This window comes from Phyllopteryx taeniolatus, chromosome 16, assembly GCF_024500385.1.
Source record: "Phyllopteryx taeniolatus isolate TA_2022b chromosome 16, UOR_Ptae_1.2, whole genome shotgun sequence".
NCBI lineage: Eukaryota > Metazoa > Chordata > Actinopteri > Syngnathiformes > Syngnathidae > Phyllopteryx > Phyllopteryx taeniolatus.
In genome coordinates this window covers 4,313,353-4,334,778 of record NC_084517.1, presented here as the reverse complement: position 1 = coordinate 4,334,778, position 21,426 = coordinate 4,313,353, and the positions used below count along the sequence as shown (strand labels likewise).

General features: G+C 42.2%; 2 protein-coding genes across 4 annotated transcripts; one reads left to right on the top strand and one right to left on the bottom strand.

The window, feature by feature from the left end:
* Positions 1-672: 672 nt before the first annotated feature.
* On the bottom strand, positions 673-9,015 carry tbc1d17 (TBC1 domain family, member 17). The gene is made up of 17 exons (XM_061748403.1): positions 8,861-9,015; positions 7,943-8,038; positions 7,791-7,868; positions 7,601-7,712; positions 7,327-7,510; positions 7,124-7,235; positions 6,171-6,329; positions 5,078-5,203; positions 4,885-4,988; positions 4,699-4,793; positions 4,143-4,259; positions 3,931-4,031; positions 3,375-3,474; positions 3,207-3,304; positions 2,373-2,489; positions 2,210-2,296; positions 673-1,205 (listed from the first exon to the last, which is right to left on the bottom strand). The coding sequence occupies exons 1-17, from the start codon at positions 8,900-8,902 to the stop codon at positions 1,047-1,049; spliced, it is 1,887 nt and encodes a 628-aa protein (XP_061604387.1). The 5' UTR covers positions 8,903-9,015; the 3' UTR covers positions 673-1,046.
* Positions 9,016-9,891: 876 nt separating this feature from the next.
* Positions 9,892-21,359, top strand: akt1s1 (AKT1 substrate 1 (proline-rich)). Of its 3 annotated transcripts, XM_061748406.1 has the most exons (6): positions 9,892-10,048; positions 14,095-14,712; positions 16,663-16,924; positions 17,812-17,895; positions 17,971-18,149; positions 19,825-21,359. In XM_061748406.1, the coding sequence occupies exons 2-6, from the start codon at positions 14,341-14,343 to the stop codon at positions 19,960-19,962; spliced, it is 1,035 nt and encodes a 344-aa protein (XP_061604390.1). In that variant the 5' UTR covers positions 9,892-10,048; positions 14,095-14,340; the 3' UTR covers positions 19,963-21,359. The 3 variants fall into 3 exon arrangements, with proteins under 3 accessions (XP_061604390.1, XP_061604388.1, XP_061604389.1); XM_061748404.1 differs by having other exon boundaries at positions 17,812-18,149; XM_061748405.1 differs by lacking the exon at positions 9,892-10,048 and adding an exon at positions 13,026-13,360 and having other exon boundaries at positions 17,812-18,149.
* The last annotated feature ends 67 nt before the right edge of the window (positions 21,360-21,426 follow it).

Below are 21,426 nucleotides of genomic sequence, written 5' to 3'. Positions count from 1 at the left end.
TCCGGGAAGTGGTATGATACTAATGTGACGTCATACAACTTTTGCTTTTGAAAGATGGTCGACGTTGGTCGATGGTTTGTGAGAATGAAACGTCGGTACACGCTAGGTACATTCAAATGAATGAAGTCAGGGAGACGCCTTTAAAGTATCCGCACTTTCGTTTTTATTCTCACATACTTCCTCTCTCGTAATCTTTTTTTTCTCCTTTTTTTATGGTCTCAAGAAATGTACGAGGTAGGAGGAAATGCAGGTGCTTTGAGTTGAGTAGAGGATTAGTGTGTGACACTCAATTTAAGACATTTATGGCCTGCAAAATTTGGGCTGATTTCTTTTTGAATTCCTGATTTCAGCGCTTTTATAAGCTGGAAGCCCAAATTCTGTAAAAATGAACAAATGAAATTGTTGGAATTGTGGGTCCTGAATCTATCATCGATGAAAGTTTAACGTTTTTAATGGAATGATGGTAATAAACTTTTTCATGATATTCAAATTGTTTGGAAAGGGTCTGTATATATGCAGCATCAAATGTCTAGCTAACATGCAAACTCCACACAGGGCGAGGCCGGATTTGAAAGCGGGTCCTCAGAACTGTGAGGCAGATGCGCTCACCAGTCATCCACCGTGCCACCCTCATATACAAAGATAATACATAGTATAGTGATACACGTAGTGTGTCATTGTCCTTTTATTCAGTACTGATGAGCAGATGGAAACTGTACAAAGGTTAAAAGGTGACCAGGTTTGCATAGGGCTGCCACGGAAGTCTACATTAAACACTACACAAAAACAAAACCCTTCATTTTATTCCCTTCTTTTTTAGTTGGTTGGCGGCAGCAAGGGTGAAAAACAAAAGTGTAAAATGTAAAAAGAGAGCAGCATCAATCAAGAGGAGGAAGAGCGGGAGGCGGAGGAAGATGAGCAGCACAGCGATGGCTTCCATGTTGCCCCCCTGCTGCGGACATGTTGTATGTCCAGCCTCCTCTCAGGCTTACAGTAAATATAAGTCATCACTCATAAATATCTTCATGTCAGCTGGTTGGTTGAACTTAGGGGGTGGCATCACGTGTTGGAGCGCCGGCTTGTGATTGGCCGGGGGGAAGCTGCGTGTCGCCGCCCTGAAAGTCAGGGCTCTCGTCGTTGTCGTCGGAGGAGGAACTGGATGGCACGTACACACCCAAAACCTCTTGGACCCTCAGGGGCAAATCCTGGGGACCGGGGGTGGAAGCAACAAATTAAATACAATTTCAATGAATTTTTGTCACATTTCATCAATTGATTGTTGCTCCTTCTCGTGTGCACCGCCTTGGCCACCTGGGGGCCGTATAAGACAAGATAGAAGGACCTACTGTTCATTGAGACGTTTCAACTCCTCCGAGCTCATCAGTAATCAACAAATGCCAGTTGTTCTTCACAGAGGATAAAGAATATATGACCGCGGGTTTACTGGACCCTGCTATTTGCGGGGGACAGAGACTGGGCCTGAACGCGAAAAGGGAAAATTCGCACTGAATCGACATCCATTATCACTGCCATTAAAAAAAATAAAATAGAATTTAAAAAAATAAATAAGGGGAAGCGGTTTCCATGATGAATGGGGGTAGCCCCCCATAAATAAATAAATGACTACACAAACACGTGAATGAGCAGAAAAATACCGCTAATAAGCGGAGTCTACGCAAAACTTCCCATCCTGGTGCCTTCCCATAAAAAAAAAAAAAAAAAAAAAAAAACAAATACAAAAAAAATAAAATAAAAAAATCCCTCCATCCATTTTCCGAATCGCTTATCCTGACAAGCGAATAGGTGAATTGCCGGGTGCCGAACCTCGACTATGTCATGGTCGACTGCACTATTGCAATCTCTGTCTACACGTGTTGCTACCATTGGTATTCGAATATAAATTCTTAAAAAAGGTGTATACTGCATCTACAGCAATATCGATGCTGGTTTTGTTAGCCCATCTATTACATTTTCCATTATGTCCTAGTTAACGAGCCGACTTTTGTACGGCAAAGTTGCGTGGTTTGGTTAACGGAGGATACCATCAAAATCGGTAATCGTTCCATGCCTAGTCACGCGTCGATCGATGTACCACTGTATTACGGTCCCGTTCTGAACATTTTTTTTTTTATTATTTCAAACTTGAGTGACAACCCAAAGCCCCATTCAGAAAAATTCACAAAAGGGCTCGTGTGTTTGTTGTTCTCACCTTGCACTGGAGCAATTGTAGGTAGATGGCTTCGGCTCCTCGCAGAGTGCTCTGTAGGTCCAACTTCATGGTCAGTTCATTAATGTGCTGTGTGTTATGAAGACAAGGGTGAGAGTGAGGACGCAACGCTGCTTCCATCGCAACGCAATACACGAACACGCACTTTGAGAATAGTGTTGAAGTCGTGGTCTGAGCCAATCAGCTCGCCTCTCTGTGACTGCAGGATGGAGCAAGCGATCAGAAGGTGGAAGTTGGCGCAGGGAAGACGAGTCCACAGAACCTGAGGGGGGGGGGGGGAAATAAAACCTAAGCAATTTTGGGAAAATTCAGCCATCAAAACCAGTTTGACTTAGGAACACTACATTACACAAATACAGTACACATTACTATCATGAATAGACCCACAAAAAGTCTCAACTAGCCATGCCTGAAAGGACACTTTTTTTCAGCACCGCCCCTAACCACCAGATTCAAAAAAGAAAGAAAATTCAGCCCCCAAAGGTTTCACTTAGAATCATGGAGAAAAAGAAAAAAAAAGACACAGGAGGTCTGACAGTTTTGTTTGAACCGGTTGCTTTAGGGTCAAAACACCTCGCACCCCAGATCAAAAATTGTTTAGAAAAGCCAGTTTGACTTAGCAACATGAAATTTGGTAGGTATGTCTGTCATGAGTAGACCCACAAAAAAAAGTCTTGAGAAGCCATGTCTGAAAAGACAGAAAGTCTTTCATTTTGGTTCAACGCGGCCATTTTAGGCTCCTTTCTAGGGATCCTTGCCCCGTAGGTTTGATTTTGAATTTTGATAGGTGTGTCTATCAGAAGTAGAGCCACAAAATAGTCTCAAGAAAGACAAAGTTCTCGGTAGATGTTGGCCATTTTCAAGGTTCCTCTCTTTGTGTGCGTTGTCTGGTGACTGGCAAATTGGTTGAAATGCAGTAACCAGCCACAAAATTAGGCACAAGCACACAATCTACTGCAGTGTCTTAAACGGAGCTCACCTCCCACAATATGAGAATGTCTTCAAAGGAGAACTCCCTCTTGAACCAGATGAGCAGCCAGCGGAAACAGAAACAAAGCGAGCCGCTGTCCTGGGAGTCTGACGGGTGGGGATAGAATCATTTCATCTTCGGTTTTGAAAGTCCAACTCCCGATCCAGATGGACTTACCCAGGAAGTCACAGAGCTCCGGGTCCAGAGCCTTCAACAGGGCGCTGAGTTGAAGGAGCTGCTGCTTCATGGCCTCCTGGGACTCCTCAAAGTTGTGGTGCTGAGGAGCACGCAACATGGCTCGCAATTCAATAAATACATGTTTCGAAAAAAAAAAACTTTCATAAAATAGTTCATTTGTATTTCATTTATTATTATTTGAAGCTTTAACTAGCCTGGTAACGCAATTGAAAACAGATTCTCATTTGCAATATCTTATATTATACAGTATAATCTGAAGAAAAAGAGGAGGAGGAGGAGGAGGAGAAAAGAGACGATGAGGAGGGTAATAAGAAAAAAAACAGAAGGAGGACGAGGAGGAGAAAAAGAGGAAAGAAAGAGAAGCGTGAGCAAGGCACAAACAGGATCAGAAGAAATATGCAGGGAATTGGTCAACGGAGTCATTGTTCTTTTCAATCAATTAATGTTCATTTGTGAATTAATGTTCCTAAAAGAGGAGGAGGAGGAGGAGGAGGAGGAAGAATGTGGCGCCTATGCATGTTGTGCATGCCCTCACCACCATCTCCATGAAACCGGTGAGGCACCAGAACGACTCCACTTCATTCTGCGTGACAAACAGCAGAGGCGACAGGAGGTCGCTCATCCCCTGCACGTAGCCTGAGGACACAAAAATCAAACGCGGAATCATGATGATGAAGATCACTTTGTTCAAATATATATATATATATATATATATATATATATATTTAAAAAAAAACAAAAACTCACCTAGATCAAAGTTATACATGCAGTACGTCATGAGCACGTCGTGGAGCAGCGCCAGGCCCGGGTTGTCGTTACCGGAGAAGAAGGTATTGTGCCGGTCTGTCCTGTTCACGTCTCGCTCTGGCAACAAACACAACAAAAAACACGCTTACGTACGGGATGAGGGAAATATACACCTGACGCGGACCCGGCCGCCAGACAAATGGGGACGTGCCCGACGGCCCGTAGTGGTTTTTAGCAGTAGCCACAGTAACAGCGAGGAACGCTGTTCAGCCATTTCAGTTCGAGCCAGAGTGCGATCAGGAAAATGAGGAGCGAGAGAGAGGAAGGAACAAGAAATGAGAGCATCGGTTGGAAAGCGCTCCGTTTCAATTCCGTTCGTTTTGCCCGATGTTATAAATGCATTCAGTCATAACCGAGAGTAAAGTTATATGCATACATTTCTTACTATTTTTCCACTGCTAACTGAGTGTCCGGTGGTGATGGTTTGTTTACAACAGCTGCTGCTACTAAAGTGGGCTGATCCTGAGCCGCATGCTGCTTGACCAAGTCTACCCACCAATCAGATTGCGGTAGCCCCTGAGGAGCGAATTCCTCATTTCCTGCTCCTCGCTGACCGACTTCCACTGCACCTTCATGCGGAAGTACTCGTCCCTGCACACGCAGAACAGAAAGTGACTTACCTTGTGATCCGCCGAGGCAAAAAAATAAAAAATAAAAATCCCGATTGTCATTAGGAACTGACGTTTTAAGGCGGAGGATCTCCTCTCTTTCGCTGTGGGTGCTGCTCCACGGGTAAAAGCCCAGCAGGAACTTCCATACTTCCTTCCTGAGTGTCGGTGTGATCCCCTGCAAAACAATACACACTCATGTCATGTTTTTTAAAAAAAAAAAAAAAGGTCGATTATTTTATCGTGATGATTACTGCGTTCGCTCACCCCTCGGAAGACGAGCTTTTTAACGCGCTCGGGGTCTTGAACACGCCCCTCAGGGTCCAGGAAGACCTCCCACTGGTCCAGAGGTCGCCCCCTGCTGACGACCGGCTTGGGCCCGAGCTCCACACCCTGCAGGGAAAACCACATAAAACACCTGCAGCAATCAAATCGTCTTAAAAGTCTTGATTGTGGATTACGACGATCGCGTTAATGTGCCCGTTCGTGACCGATCTTCGCATGGACTTTTTTTTGACTTTGTGGATTATTTTGTTCAACTCTATTTCTCTCTATCACGCCATTACTTCAACATGTGCTATGACTTCATTATATAGGGCTTTTAATCGACAATAATGGATTATCAAATTAATCAACAACTATTTTGAAAATCGATTAATTATTCAGAGACTTTGTTTGAATTAAAATTCTCCAACTCTGGCAGTAAATATTCTCAGATTTGTGTAGTTCTCCATGAAAGCAGACTGATCATCTTTGTGCTGACTCAAAATAAGACATTTGCAAATATCTGCGTTTACTTTGGAAAACAATGATCAACATTTCTGACCATTTTCTGACAAACGTTAACTGAATCAGAAACAATTTGCCAATTTTTGTCAATTTGAAAAATATGTCCTTTTTTTTTAACAAAGGGATGGAAACACATTTAAAAAAAAAATAATCTTATTCACCAATTAATAAACAAAATGAAAATAACTAAAAAAGACAAATTAATCAATTATTAAAATAAAAACTTTTACAACTTATTTCGACTCCACAGCCCCTTTTACATGGGCCAGGACTTCCCTGACTCTGTGGATTAGTTCCATAACTTCATAAAGAATCGATTAAGTATCCTACATACCGAGTTGTTGTGTTTTTAGTGTTTCTATTCTATACTGAAAGATGGCGGTTGTCATGAATACTTTGCGAGAGGAGTGCTCGCTTCAGCATACCCGAGACACCCGCGTGTTCCCATGCTTACATGCCCACTGTGGACTCTTTTTCTTAACTTTTATGATCTTAAAATAGATTATTTTGCGACACTATTTGTTTATCTCATATGCAAGTGAGTGGTTAGGACAGAAGTTGCCCTCCTTACGCATGTGATGAGCTCAAACCCGGGCTCCTCGTCCAGGTGTGGGGCTGAGCTCGGATTGCCGGCAGCGGGGGAGTCGGGCGGCCGCAGGGCGTCCCTGAAGAAGTTGGTGACCTTGGAGAAGCCACCGAAGGTCGTTGCATAGGGATCGTGGATAAATCTCTGTGAAAGACACATTATATAATGACAATAAATAATGAACAAAGATACCCTGGGAAAAAAAAAAAAAGTCCTTTGGATTTACTCTTAAAGATCAGAGGACAAAGATTTTAATTTTTTTCTTGATAACAGAAAGCATTGGATACTGACGACACGTCCCACAGCCAGTCCCTGCCCACCCTGAGGGCGGGACGGTGACCCTTGTTTGTTGGAAAGGAGGGTGGATAGGGGCGCCCGATAAGGGGGGGGGGGGGCGGGGGGGGGGGGGTACCCAGGGAGCAGCCGCGGGGCATGAGAGGGGAGCCCCAACGCCAAGCTGTCATCCAGGTCGGGGGGCCCGGCCTCAGGAGCACCGCCATTAAGCTCGTGAGAACCCCCCCGTAAACTGAGACGAGATCATCGTTATTTCAGTAACTATACTTTTTAAATTATGGCGAATACAGTATGTGCCTTGCTCAATAAAGTTAAGAAACACTGCATTAGTGTGTTATTACTAGCTGTGGTGCGGGAAATGATCCAATTTCACTTAATTCCTCTGCAAAGTTTTACTTATTGACTACAAATAATTTACCTTTGTTCACCTATCTATGCTAATGACATATGTTGACTGTCAGAATAATAAATGCTCTTCCACTAGTTGGCAGAAGGTACAATTAACCTCTGAATCCATTTCTTTTTACATTTTTGGTGCTATGCTGCCATGAGATTTTTCCAGTGCAAGAAAATGTGCCTTAGCTTAATGAAGTAGCTTAATAACCAGGAGCGTCAAGTGTTTGGCAAAATAAATCCAATCTTACCGACACCAGATCGGCACCTGCATCATCAAAAAGGTGCAGCTTGTCAAAGGACTGATAAAGAGCGTCCGGGTTTTGGGGGTACGCCAGAAAGAGGCGCCCGTCCACCGGAGACCTGATGATGACATCACACCCCCCCCACCCCCCAAAAAAGATGACATTCTTTATCCAATCACGTGACATTGAGTGAGAGCGTCCAGGCTTACTGGTCCAGGATGATGTAGCGGCTGAGGGCGTGCAGAAGCTCCCGGCTGCCCCCTCGGTGGAAGTGCAAGGGGGGCAGAGGGTGGCCCCCCCGGCTGGTCAACACCAGGAAGTTGCGGCCCAGGGAGAAACGGGCCCTGCGCAAGGAGTAGAGCTCCGACAGGGGCAGCGAGAACGACCACTGACCTGCAAGCCGAATTGACATAGTTATGCTCCCACTTTCTCATGATTTAGCAGCTAAACTGGGGGGGAAATCTGGAACATTTGAGGCAGCACCTGACTCTCTGACGGCGACATGCTCCCGATCTTTCTTCACCGTGCTGATGACCGCCCAGTCTGGCTCATACCCGGGGTCAAACCTGGTGTCCTCCTCGCCTCCTTCGCCGTCCTGATTCACAAAGAAAATCTTTCAATCATAGATTATTATTTTTTTTTTGTATTGGTGTCATATTCATATCAAACCCACCTTTTTGGAGTAAAGCACAGCAGGCGCGCTGCGGCCCGCATCCTCCAGGGGACTCCACTCTAAAGCTGGAACGCCAGCCTGAAAAAAATAAATAAATGACTTCATCATTTATTCCTCACCCTGCCACGACAACAACATAATTATTCACTCACCCGCTCCACAATGCGTATGAACCCCGGGATACTAGTGTCCTGGTTGCTCCTCTTGGCGTTTGTGTGCAGGTACACACCTTCCTTCTCGAATATCAGCTGAGGAAAACAAAGACAAATGCTTAGAAATATACCCACCATTCAGAATATTAGGTATACAAATGAAGATCCAACACATAAGCATCAATGGCGCCCAATTTTGATTATTAGTGGCAGTGATGTCATCACATTCCACGCTATTATTTATTTATTACAATAACAATGCATATTTGGTAATCTATCTGTGGCACTTTTTTTTTTTTTTTTTTGACATTTGTCTTTCGGTGATGGGCCCTGATAAGATTTTGCTCATGTAAGTTATGATCAATGAATCTTGGGAAACATTGGATTAAAATGTTCAAAATAATTTAGACGATGGAACGTAACACTGTTGCCTTTGTGGTCACTGCGTAAACGGAGCTACCGTACAATAATAAAGTTCAAAAAGGTAACTCGAGGTTACATCAATAATTATCATCACAATTGACAATTACTTGATCTTTTTCTCCTAATTCCTAATTAAAACGACAAGCAAGGGACAGTTACATCGTTTACGACAAGTGTTTGGTCACGTCAACGCGTCATGTGATCAGTTCGCGGCAGGTCTGACCACTTACGTCACATCTCGTCTCGTGACGAAGGAACGTTATCTTTTTCAACTTCAAACTACAAAGACAGCCAATTCAACTTACTCGGTTTATTTTTTTGCTACGTTTGAACACCGCCTATTTTCTTCTTTTAACTGAAGTTACTACGGTTAGCTAGCTGACGCGTCGACAAAATGAGCTAAAGCGCAACAACGAGCACCCACGGTCAACGCTTGCACTGTTTTCTTTAACGTTCGAAACGTTAGGAAATGACGACAGAAAGACATGCTGGTACCTTGTAATCGTCACTGTTTTGCTCCATTGTTGAATCGGCCATCGTGGCTTACCAGACAAGTATCTCTACGCTGGTTTTTCCAAAACAAATGGTACCTCACGCTTCCTGTTTCACCAAGCCCACCCCTGGCTGACGTCATTAACGTGAGCCTCTCCGAGCGTCGGAAAACAAACTGCAATCGCATAACATGAAATGTCGAGAGGAATTGTTTATATACGATCGTTTTGTCCTTATACATGTATAATGAAACAGTGGTATGATTTATGATGGCCTGCGTTGTGTCCATTGTCTTCCACATTATTATTATTATTATTATTGTTATGCAATTGTATATTTCGTTTCATGACGTTCACCTTTATGTTCATGGGAGCACAGGAGACTAGTCGAACTTTAAAATCACGAGCGCCCCAAAAAAGTGAATAATAATAATAATAATAATAATAATAATAACTTTGCATCACGTGACAGGAGAGCGAGAAATTGATTGGTGCGCGGAGCAGGTGGCGTACACTTGCACATGCAACATTTCATGTTCTTATTTATTATTATTATTAATTATCATTATTATTATAGGTATAGGTATTATAGGTGTAGGTATATATACGTTTTTCTCTCCATTGTTGTTGGCTTTCAGGTTCGTCAAAGCACAGGAGACTGTTCATGCATTTAAATCACGTGACGTAAGGTCCATAAGCTGATTGGTGTGTTCTGGAGGAGGCATACATGCAACGCGGATGTAACACGGGAACGAGCCCGCCCAAAGACCCCTGTCACGTGTAGATGCTATGCTCCATAGACAAGGCAGTAAACAGGTGACATCACAACCGGAACACACTTGCTTTCACATTAAAAGCTCAGTATCGCTTGGTTTAGGTTTCTGGAAAAATATGTCAAATTTACATTTTGACGGTTGATTAACATTTGAAATGGATAATAAATAACCGCTATGAGGTGATTCATTTGAAACCAGCCAATTATCAAACACAGATACGATGTTTTTAAAAATGTCCAGTATTTTATTTTGACCATCTAAGGGAGTCTCTAATATTAGTCAACGCTAGCTTCCGGCTGGTGAGGAGCCTGGCTAGGGGAGAGGATTGCTTGAAGAAGGCACGGCGCGTTTGACCAAGTAAAGTCAAGTTTAAGCTCGACGAGTAAGTGGCAAGTCGGAGGAAAGAGAGCAAACGGGTAGGTGAACATTCGACATGTCTCTGCTCGTTCGTACTACGCGTCTCGCCTCCGCGCAAGAGCCTGAAAAATGGTGGAAAACTCATGAGGAGTCTGCACACAACAAGAACAAAAACAACAACAACAACAGTGGCTAATAAATAAGCAACAACAAGGGCAGCTGCAGTAGCCTCGCAAGTCAAATTCAAAAGCACTTGAAGGGGACAAACGTGTGTACACAAAGGACGGCGTGGCTTCAAAACGGACTGTGGCGTTTTCAAAACTAGCTTAGCTCCTTCAATTAGCTTTGAGTCTGATCAAAATTCTCCCAAAGATGTTTTTTTTCCCCTTCTAAAACAGCTCCCAAGTGTCCCGGTGAAAGGTTTCTGACATTTTTCCTTCAAAATAAATGTAGGATGATGAATGACAGCACACTCAACATCCACTTGTCACACTGGTTGAAATCAATTGGTTTTGCAGGGGCTGTTATGTCTCATGCCAATGTTTGTTACCATGATGACTAAGGCCAAACTAGGGTGTTGCGACAAAGTGAGGGCGATTTAATGGCTTTACCGACAGTAAAGAAAGTGAGTGTCCATAAAGATTCAATTGCATTTTCACTGGCGGAGGCAGCACTTCATCACCAAGTCACTAAATTGCACGATGTAGTTAGTACCTGTGGCGTACGCATCCCTAAACACACGTCAACAATGTGCAGGTGCTCGGTACATACTGTGCATATACATTATGGACACAAGCTTTGCTTTTTCATCCACAGGCACTCTAGAAATTATAAATAAAAGTTAAGCAGTGTCGTAAGTAGACAATATTTGTTGTAGAGGTGCAACGATTAACCAATATAGATTTTTGATAATCGGTTAATTGTTTAGAGACCTGATTTCACTTAAAATTGTTCAAAGCCTCGGAATTTCAGCCCTTCAACAGTAAAATAATAATTAGATTTATTATAATAATAATAATAATAAAGCAGACTCTTTATCTTTGTTTCATAAAAATGAAACATCTTTTCGTTTGGAAAATAATTTCTGACATTTTACGGACTAACGCAGTAACTGCATCGTAATCAATTTATCTTTGTGCATTTTCTGCCCTGTCAATTTAAAATATTGCCCGGTTTTTGAATAAAGAGATGGAAATATATATATTTTTTTTATCCGATGCATCGATTAATCCAGAAAATAATCAACAGATGAATCGATTATTAAAATAATCGTTACTTGCAGCCCTCATTGATGCTATATATACTGTATTGATATGGTTTTGGGGCAGCGCGGCTGCCATTCTGTCTTGCGCCCTTAAAAATATATTTTTAGTGTGAGGGGAAGCTTTTGTGCATTGTGATTGACTGTAACCTGCAACGCTGTGATCGCGGCAAAACCAGTGGTCAACTGATTGGCCACTCATGAAAACAGTTGCCAAACCATGCATACTGCAGAACAGTTCAGTTACGTTCAGCCGCCTCGCTGGGTGTGCGTCTGCCTTTATGACATTAAAGCCGATCAGCATAAAATGCTAATTACCGGCCAATACCCATCAGGCCGATCAGGTCAGTGTAAAGTCTACTCTGTATCTTTGCCAGGCAGTCAAAATACACAAAGCCCTGTGCGCAATAGTCAGATTGCAGGGTCCTGCGAGATGATGAGTGTGCTGTATTGTTATGCAGTAAATCAGCTGTAATATTAACAAATGACCAGATAATGGACCGGGTTGGACCTGCTAGTAAGATTAGCACCGATGTTACAGTAAATTATAACCCTTCAAACAACACACACTGTGTAGGCCAGAGTCTTATATAGCTACTTTTACGATAACTATAAAAGAGGACACACGGAAACAATTACACGCGTGCATTTACTGTATAGCTCTTCAGTATGCGATGAACAAACGTACACACGTGGATGAAATTGTCGAGAGTTGTCTCAGGAGATTAGAAAGAAAATTACAGACAGGCATGCTAAAGGTAAAGGTTATAAGACCATCTAAAAGAAGCTTGATGTTCCTGTGACCACAGCTGCACATATTATTTAGATATTTACGATCCATGGGACTGTATCCAACCTCCCTGGACATGGCCACAGGAGGAAAATTGATGACAATTTGGAGATGGATAATATGAATGGTAACAAGAGCCCAGAACAACCTCCAAAGAAATACATTAGTGTTCGAGTACACCTGTCGTTGTTTGAGCCAAAGTGGACTTCATGGGAAATGACTGAGGAGGACACCACTGTTGAAAATAAATCATAAAAAAAGAGAGACTGGAATTTGCCAAACGCATGTTGACAAGCCACAAAGCTTCTGGGAGAATGTCCTATAGACAAACGAGACAAAACTGATATTTTTTGGCAAGACACATCATCCCTTATGTTCACAGACACAAAAATGAAGCTTACCAAGAAAAGAACACTGTCCCTACAGTGACACATGGAGGAGGCTCTGATATGTTCTGGGGCTGCTTTGCTGCATCTGGCACAGGGTTTCTTGAATCTGGGCATGGTACAATAAAATGTCAAGACTATCAAGGTATTCTAGAGAGAAATGTGCTGCCCAGTGTCAGAAAGCTTGGTCTCAGTCCCAAGTCTTGTCTTGCAACAGACAATGACCCAAAACACACTGCTAAAAGCACCCAAGAAAGGCTAAGAGCAAAACATTGGACTATTGTGAAGTGGCCTTCTATGAGCCCTGATCGAAATCCTTTTGAACATCTGTGGAAGGAGCTGAAACCTGAGACAACCTGAGCAGTTTGCTCATGAAGACTGGGCCAAAATACCTGCTGAGAGGTGCAAAGTCTCATTGGAAGTTACAAACATCAGTTGATTGTGTCCCGACTTCATTGGAATTGGGGATGTAAAAGTTGTTGACTGTTACCTGCTCAATACTACAGTGGATTTCGATAGAGGTAGACTTCATAGCAATGACTCAGTATACTTTGTGCTCGACTGTGCAGTTTCTTTTCGACTGACGCTATTATAAATGGTCCAAACAATACTGAGAGGGGAAAAAAAGAATTGTGCTGCTTTTCACGTTACATACATCTTATTCTGTATTTTTCCATATTGCAACATATATTGTAGGGTTACAAAAATTGCAATATAAGGTTTTACATATGAACAAACAACCATTCGCACTCACATTCACACCTACGGGCAATTTAGAGTCTTCAATCAACCCACCATGCGTGCGCCTTTTTTACACAATGCAACACAAAGCTCAGCGTGCCAGCCATTTGATAAAGGCGAGAAACAAGATGTAGAGTTCAAGAAAGAACGAGAAAGAACTCACTTTTTATGCCACCAGAAGTCTTCAATAAAGGTAAAAGTGACGTTATATGTTCATATATATAATTGTTTTTCACTTTAATGGTCATTTACGTTTATTTCATGCTGTTTTCTGTATTTAAAACTAAGGTTGTTCTAGGGCTGGGTGATTATGGAAAAAAAAAAAATCATGGTTATTTCTATAGATATTGAAATTAATTATTCATTGAGTTTTTGTTAGCCCCTCAATAGGGGTTTTCTTTGCATGCCATAAAGCTGCGGATTTGCAGGAACTAAGCTAAAACTATGTATGTGTTGTATTTCAAAATGTGTGTGATTTTTGTTGTTGTTGTGTCCTTAGTTTGACATTAAATTCCAACTGTGTTGTCAATAAACGCGCTTATGCAGGGCAAAATAACCAGAGCTGGGTGGAGTAGCCAAATATTGTACTCAAGTAAGAGCGCTGTTACTTTAGAATCATATGACTCAAGTAAAAAGTAGTCCTCCAAATATTTACTTGAGTAAGAAAGTACACAGTGTAAAAACTACTACTTAGATTTAATGTTTTAGTCAGACTTTCTGGAGCAAATTCATCATGAAAGCCGAGGTTCCACTGTATTGACTTGGTGGTTAAATGTCTGGCTATATTATGGAATATTGACAAGTTTAAGTCCAGCCATACGCCACAAAAATGCTTTTATTGACTTTGACGAAATAGGAAATATGTTTGTAGTGAGATGCCAGTTAGTTAGCTTACATATATATGTATTTTTTTTATCCCATTTCCAGGTATCACCAGCAACTTGGCACCATCTATTCTCTCCCCTGGCTAAGAAACCATCAAGTCACAGTGCATCATATCATTAAGTCACCCAGTGCCTCAAATAAAACAAACAAAAAAACCTTTCCATCTTCACCAGTGCAAAAAAAACATACAACCAAAACACACCAGCAAATCAGCAGCATTGCTATTTAAGCTAAATCGTTCATTAGACCCGCAGAGAACTCTATACCCACACACTACCTGACACCATCATGGCCTCCATCACCAAGTCGTCTGAGCCGGAGATCGCAGACAACCACAGAGACAGCTGGGTGGCGCTCCTGGCCGCCGCCGACGTGTACTGCCAAAAATCGGGCTGCGAGCTGGCCATCCTCACGGCGTGCAAGAGGTTCCGCTCCTCGGCGCCGGAAATGGACGGCACGAGGAAGAAGTGGGAAAGTGCTGGCGGTTTCCCCAGGGAGTGCGAGTTCTCGTACAGTGTTTGGGGTCAAGGCTTCCTGGCGGAGTCGGCGCGTCGCTACGTGGACGACATCGGCGTGCTGCACTCGACCACTTTGCTGACGGCGCAGAGGCACACGCGTCAGGCCGCTGTGGACCTCACATCAGAGGCTGGGTGCAGGGGGGTGAGTCAGGCACCTAATAACTGGCCGATGAATTGATTTTAACAAAAAATTTGACTTTATTTGTTAGTACATTTGGACTTTGAAAATTTGACATATCCATTCATAGCAAATGTATTATTTTCTTGTAAATGTATAATTTCTAATTTGAGTTCATCAGTAGATTTTTTTTATTTTACCTGTATTTTATTCATCCATCCATCCATCTTTTTTCACCACTTATCCTCACAAGGGTTGTGGGCTGCTGGAGCCTATCCCGGGTATCTTCGGGCGGGAGGCGGGGCACACCCTGAACCGGTCGCTAGCCAATCGCAGGGCACATAGAGACAAACAACCATTCACAGTCACATTCAAACCTATGGGCAATTTAGAGTCTTCAATCAGCCTACCATGCATGTTTTTGGGATGTGGGAGGACACCGGAGTGCCCGGAGAAAACCCACGCAGGCACGGGGAGAACATGCAAACTCCACACAGGCGGGGGCTGGGATATGAACCCCAGTCCCCAAAACTGTGAGGCAGATGTGGTAACCAGTCGGTCCACCGTGCCGGCCCGTATTTTATTATTTTCATTATTTTGTTTTAAATATAACATTTATTTTTAATTATTTATTTTTTTATGTTTTAAATATGGAATACATTTTAAAATGTATTTTATTTTATTTTATTATTTTATTTTATTTTATTTTTCGATTGTTCGGTAGTTCAACGCCTAGCCTATATACTGAATGCCATGCCTCCTCTTGCCAGTTAGTCATGGTAACGGGGCAGTTTGCACAATAAGAATAAATGGAACAATTAGAAATAATGCACAAAGTACGCAGACAAATTAGCCCACTGCAAGGGCAAGTCATACAAGTAATGCAGTTGCTCATCTCTGCAGATATCCATGATCACTGACACCTTCCTCAGTAGAACTAAACAAAAGGACCAGAAATAATCCAAAGAGCAAACGAGTCCTGGAAAATATCCAGAGTATTGTTTTGGAAATTAAATCAGGAAACAATCTTGTCTTTTGTAGTTTTAATGATATCTTTGCAAAGAGAGAGACAGTCAAGAATGGTTACAAGTTGCTTCACGTGCCTACTTAAACTGAAAAAATGGAGACCTATTAACAAAGTTATCTCATCTTGTCTTTGAGAGAAAAGGCAGGTTGGTAAAACCGCCGAGACCGCATGACGGAAAGGACTAAGATTTAGAAACAATTTAGCTACTAGACAATTTATCTACTAGGCCACACAAGAACAAAGGACTATTGAAGCAATAAAATAATCACACACAAAACAATGGGCTATAATATATGGGATAATACAATGAAAGAGTCTATAGACTATATTTTGTCATTTTGCCGTAACAGTCTAAAGAAAATCCACAAGCACCACACTACAGGAATAAACAGAAGAATGATAAATAATCCACAGTGTTAAGAAATGTCACCAGCACTTGGACAATAAAAATAAACACAAGTCTACAAATAATCCACAGAGTATAAATCAATGACACCTTGCACAATAAAAATGAAGACGACGAGAAACAATTGAGATTATCGAACAAGTCCATGCAGCACATTACACAATATACAGTAAGTAAACGTGATGACTAGAAATAATCCAGAGTTTAAAAAAAAAAAAATAATAATAATGGCCCTAGGATTTTGCACAATAAAAATAAGCATGACTAGAAACAATCCACAGAGTATGAAATGAGTCCACAGCACTATGCACAATAGAAATAAACACAAAGACTAGGACTAATCCACAATGTGACTAAAGTCACAGAAATAAACACAATGGCTAGAACTATAATCCACTTGGAAACAATTCCAAGCTTGTTTGGCATTAAGAAACAAAGGCAACAAAACAAAAAGCAGAACTTGTTTTGAATAATATCATTTTCATGAGATTTTTCTGAATTACATACACGAGCCCAGCCTCATCTTTGTTGTCCTTTCCAGAACGTGACAGGTGATGGTGTGCTGGTTGGTGTCAGCCCCGACACCAGACTGTACTCTCAGAACTACCCGTCCATCTACAACTCAGGAGGCACACCCGGCCAGGGCAACAACGGCGAGCGGGACAAGAGCGCCCTGGAGGCCACTCGGCAGGACAGGCAGCGCGCGGGCATCGTGGACCTGGAGGAAGAGTGCGAGGATGACGAAGAGGAGGAGGACGAGGAGGACATGGATGAGAAGAGACCGTTCGGAAATGAGAGCGCAGGTGAGGACTGACATTTGCGTTGCTCATACAGGGGAGACTTTGGAAATGTCACTGGAGTGGACTGCGTGCACAGTGGGGCAAAAAGGGGGTGGGGGGAATTCAGAAAATCACATTGTCTGATTTTTAAATAATTTAGTAGCAAATTGTGGTGGAAAATAACTACTTGCTACCTCCAAACAAGCAAGATTTCTGGCGCTCACAGACCTGTAACTTCTTCTTTAAGAGGCTCCTTTGTCCTCCACTCGTTACCTGTATGAATGGCACCTGTTTGAACTCGTTATCAGTATACAAGACACCTGTCCACAACCTCAAAACAGTCACTCTCCAAACTCCACTATGGCCAAGACCAACTATTTTAGACTATAAGTCAATGATTCAAATCTGTGAATAAAATTGTTAAAAATGAGTGGAACATTACATAAAAAAAACATTACATTTTCTTTATGAAATAAACAATTTTATGTTTATGCTTTATTAATAAATGTCAATGTCAAAATATGCCGCTGTACTGGACCTGAATGATTCCAGATTTAGAGTTCACAGAAACACTCCCAGAGGACCTTGCACAATAGAAATAAACCACAACAGAAAAGCAGCCGAGTATAAAAAGTCCATGGAATTTTGCGCAATAAAAATAAACACAATTTGAAGTCATCCAGAATATTACAAAAAATGCACAGCCCTGTGCACAATCAATATAAAGGCAACAAGTAGAAATAATCCAGAGTATAAAAAAACATTCCTTCGCACTTTTAAAAATCATAATAGGCACGACGACAAGAAATAACCCACAGATTAAAAAAAAAAAAAGTCCAGAGTACCTTGCACAATATAAATAAACACGACGACCAGAAATAACCCAGAGTATTATTATTATTGTGTTTCAGGTGTGTTCTCCATGGATGAGGACTCACTGTCTCGTGACTGTGAGGCCTTCTTTGAGTCTGACGGCGAGGAGGAGAGCACCGACGGTGAGTCGGCCCACGCCCACTCTGCTCATGCACGAATACGAGCGGTCCGGTCACGCATTTGTAGTTCTTCCTCAGGCTCATTGAGCGAGGAAGCGCCGCCGCCCTCACGTGGGATGGCTGTGGGCCACCACGGCACGCACGCGTCCAGGCACACCCACCCCATGGCGCTGGCCCGCTCGCTGCCCGTCTCGGTGCCCGTGTGGGGGTGTAAGGGGGGCCGGGCTGCGCCGGGGGAAGGCAACAGTGGAGAACGGGTAAAAACAACACACATTGTCACACTTTTACTAACAATACACAGATGCAGTCAATAGAGACGTATGGAATGCTGTGATTTTGGCTTGTCCTTGATGGCAACACCTGACTTAATGAGATAGATGCATGGAAAGACGGATAGACAGACAGACAAAACATTTAAGGACATTTGGAACAATGTTTGAGGAACACTGTGATTTAGGATTGTCCCTGAAGGCATTGCCCGACAAGAGGGATGGACGGTTGGATGGATGGATAGATGATTTATGAGATGTTGGGAAGAAGGTGAGGGACACTTATAGGGTTGCATCTCAAGTCCCTTCAATGCAACATTCCTAGCCAACATTCCTGAACCAGAAGTTGTCACGCTGCCATATTAAGGAGCGTCTAAAGTGTCTTAAACGCACATTGAGGAGCGAGGACCTAGCATCGAGGAGGCTCCACGGACTAGCTTAAATCGAGGGACGTCTGATGGGCGCATACCAGCTGGATCGTGAAAAGAGCAGAACTTCAAATTAAATAGTTAATCTTCTGTTTTCATCATTCCGTCGTTATTGTAGTTTAAATAGTCAGTCCCATCCAAAGTATTGGAACGGCAAGGTCAGTTCCTTCGTTTTTGTTGTATACAGAAGACATTTGGGTTTCGGATCAAAAGATGAATATGAGACAAAAGTTCATAATTCCAGCTTTTGTTTCATGGTATTTACATCTAGATGTGTTAAACAACTCGGGAGAGAGCACGTTTTGTTTGAAGCCACCCACTTTTCAAGTGAGTAAAAGTATTGGAACGTGACTTACGGGTGTTTCTAGTTGCTCAGGTGTTACCTTTTAGATTGATTGCTTAAACATTAGATAGTGCTTTTTTTTGCCTTTGGGTTTCACCTGTGAAAACTGCATTTGCTGTTAAGAAAACATGAATACCAGAGAGCTGTCTATGGGAGAAAAGCAAACCATTTTGAAGCTGAGAGAAGAGGGAAAATCGATCAGAGCTATTGCACAAACATTGGGCATAGCCAATACAACAATTTGGAATGTCCTGAAAAAGAAACGACTGGTGTACTGACCAACAGACATCCAACAGGTCGGCCAATGGTATCAACAGCAGTTGATGACAGAAACATTGTGAGTGCTGTGAAGAAACACCCAAAGACAACAATCAGTGACATCACTGCCAACCTCCACAGGGCAGGGGTGAAGATATCACAATCTACTTTTCGAAGAAGACTTTGAGAGAAGAAATATACAGGCCATACCACAAGATGCAAACCACTCATCAGCAAAAACAAGGCCAGATTGGATTTTGCAAAGAAATACAGAGATAAGCCACAAAAGTTTTCACGAGTCTTTATTGATGATCTAACTCATGATGGTAGCAGCAGAATGAATTTGCCAAATAAAGCATTTATCCCCTACATATGACGACTCGTTTACAGTGTGTTTAGACAGGTTTTCTCCTGGAAATATCGAAGGAAACCTGACACTCTAATGAACCAAAATCAACCATTGTTGAAAATCAACCACTACATTCAGTTCACGTTCGCCCAAAATATGAACAAGTTCATGAACTTTCTTACATTGAACTTGTTCGGGTACAACACTGGAAATGGGCCCATAAAATGGCCCCTCTGAAGCAACATCTTCCCCATGTAACTCAGCACTCCCCGTGTGTCCCCTCAGGTGGGCTGCACCGACCTGGAGCACATCGCTGCCAGCATGAAGGCCCTCCTGGCGCCTGGGGCCACCGACGGGACGGAAATGTTCGGGGCCCTGCCACGGCCCCGGGTCAACACGGGCGACTTCTCGCTCAAGCACTGAATGCGAGCGCGGGGCCGAGAGTCATACGCAATGTGAAAACTGCGTGAAAATAAAAACTTGCACCTCCATTCATCGCTCGCTAATTCAAGGAGGTATCACAACTAAAAAATGTCTGACGACGCACCTGGACAGTATGCAAATGCAACAGCTAGACTAATGTCCTGTAGCCAAGAGGCGCAACAATTTGTTTGGGCTTTGTATCCCCCATTTGTTCCATGCTAATGTTTTTATAGTGCACATGGGGGAGTGGAATGTTCAAATTTACTGGATTAGCATTGATGTAGATAACGTTCCAAAATACACATAGTCTGTTGTCTACACAAAAATCTGATGATAAAAGTCAAAAGTGTTTTCTTTTCCTTTTTTTTGTGGCTGGTTATGCTAGCACACAGGAAACTCGGTAACTAAACTGGCTAGTTGTACCTAGCTCGCCATCCTGCAATGGCATCCCGCAATGGCTATAAAAAGAAAATACTGCACAAAATTATATATATATATATATAATGTATGTGTATATATATATATATATATATATATATATATATAAAATGTTTTACTTTTTACAAGCTAACAGACACAAAAATTGGTCATACTAGCATCTCTGCTAGGCAACGTTCAGCCTCGCTTAAGTTTAGCATCGAGAGAGAAAGCAGGAAGTTAGCTAACATTTCCAAATACATGTCAGAATCTGCTTTTCACACAAAAAAATCAAAAGTCAAAAATGTTTTGGTGTTTGTCTCGTAATGTTAGGAAAATTGCTAGCCAATCAAGCCAGTTGATAGCTACAAAATATTATTGACACTATAAAATGGTTGTTTCTGTGAAGCTGTGATTTGTGTCTTATCTCAAAATATCGTCATTGCTAAGCTAACTCCCCAATGGCACGAACGATTCCAAACGTAACACCGTTTACATCGCTTGTCAGAACTGTTCATCTTCTGTCACACTTTTGAGTATTTCTGTCACTGTTGTCACAGTTTAGTATGTGCTAGCATGTCAGCGTGGAGCACACCGATGTTAACAACAATAATAGCTCCTGGTGCGTCGTCAGGCCCTCATTCAAAAACATTTGTTCTCCTTGAAGGTTAAAATGTGAAAAGCTTGTTGAAAATGTTGGCACACCAGCAGTTCCTGTCATAATTTGTCATTCATAAATCCTAACATACTTCTTTGCCCTTTGTACTTTGACTTGTTACCAACCAATGACTGACTCATCCAATGATTGTACGTCATATGTTTTTTTGTTTGTTTTTTTCTTGAAGTGAACGAATGACTGAGACTGACAGAAGTGAGACAGAAAACATTGGGACTGAAAGTAAAAGATGTCAACGTGACATTTCGGTAGATGCTCTCAAGTTTTTCTTTTGTGGTTCAAATAAAGGAGCAACACTAAGTGAGATGATGTGGGCTCGTCTGAAAATTATGACCAATATTCTTGAAAATGTATTTTGTCTAAAGAATGTG

What these genes read in the sequence shown, in the direction of transcription:
- tbc1d17 (XM_061748403.1), bottom strand. Translation starts at nt 8,902, where the DNA reads ATGGCCGATTCAACAATGGAGCAAAACAGTGACGATTACAAG. An exon ending in CTGTGCTTTACTCCAAAAAG is followed by an intron (nt 7,713 to 7,790) that starts GTGGGTTTGATA and finishes TTTGTGAATCAG; the next exon opens with GACGGCGAAGGAGGCGAGGA. An exon ending in TACAATTGCTCCAGTGCAAG is followed by an intron (nt 1,206 to 2,209) that starts GTGAGAACAACA and finishes CCCGGTCCCCAG; the next exon opens with GATTTGCCCCTGAGGGTCCA.
- akt1s1 (XM_061748404.1), top strand. Translation starts at nt 14,341, where the DNA reads ATGGCCTCCATCACCAAGTCGTCTGAGCCGGAGATCGCAGACAACCAC. An exon ending in CAGAGGCTGGGTGCAGGGGG is followed by an intron (nt 14,713 to 16,662) that starts GTGAGTCAGGCA and finishes TGTCCTTTCCAG; the next exon opens with AACGTGACAGGTGATGGTGT. An exon ending in GTTCGGAAATGAGAGCGCAG is followed by an intron (nt 16,925 to 17,811) that starts GTGAGGACTGAC and finishes ATTGTGTTTCAG; the next exon opens with GTGTGTTCTCCATGGATGAG.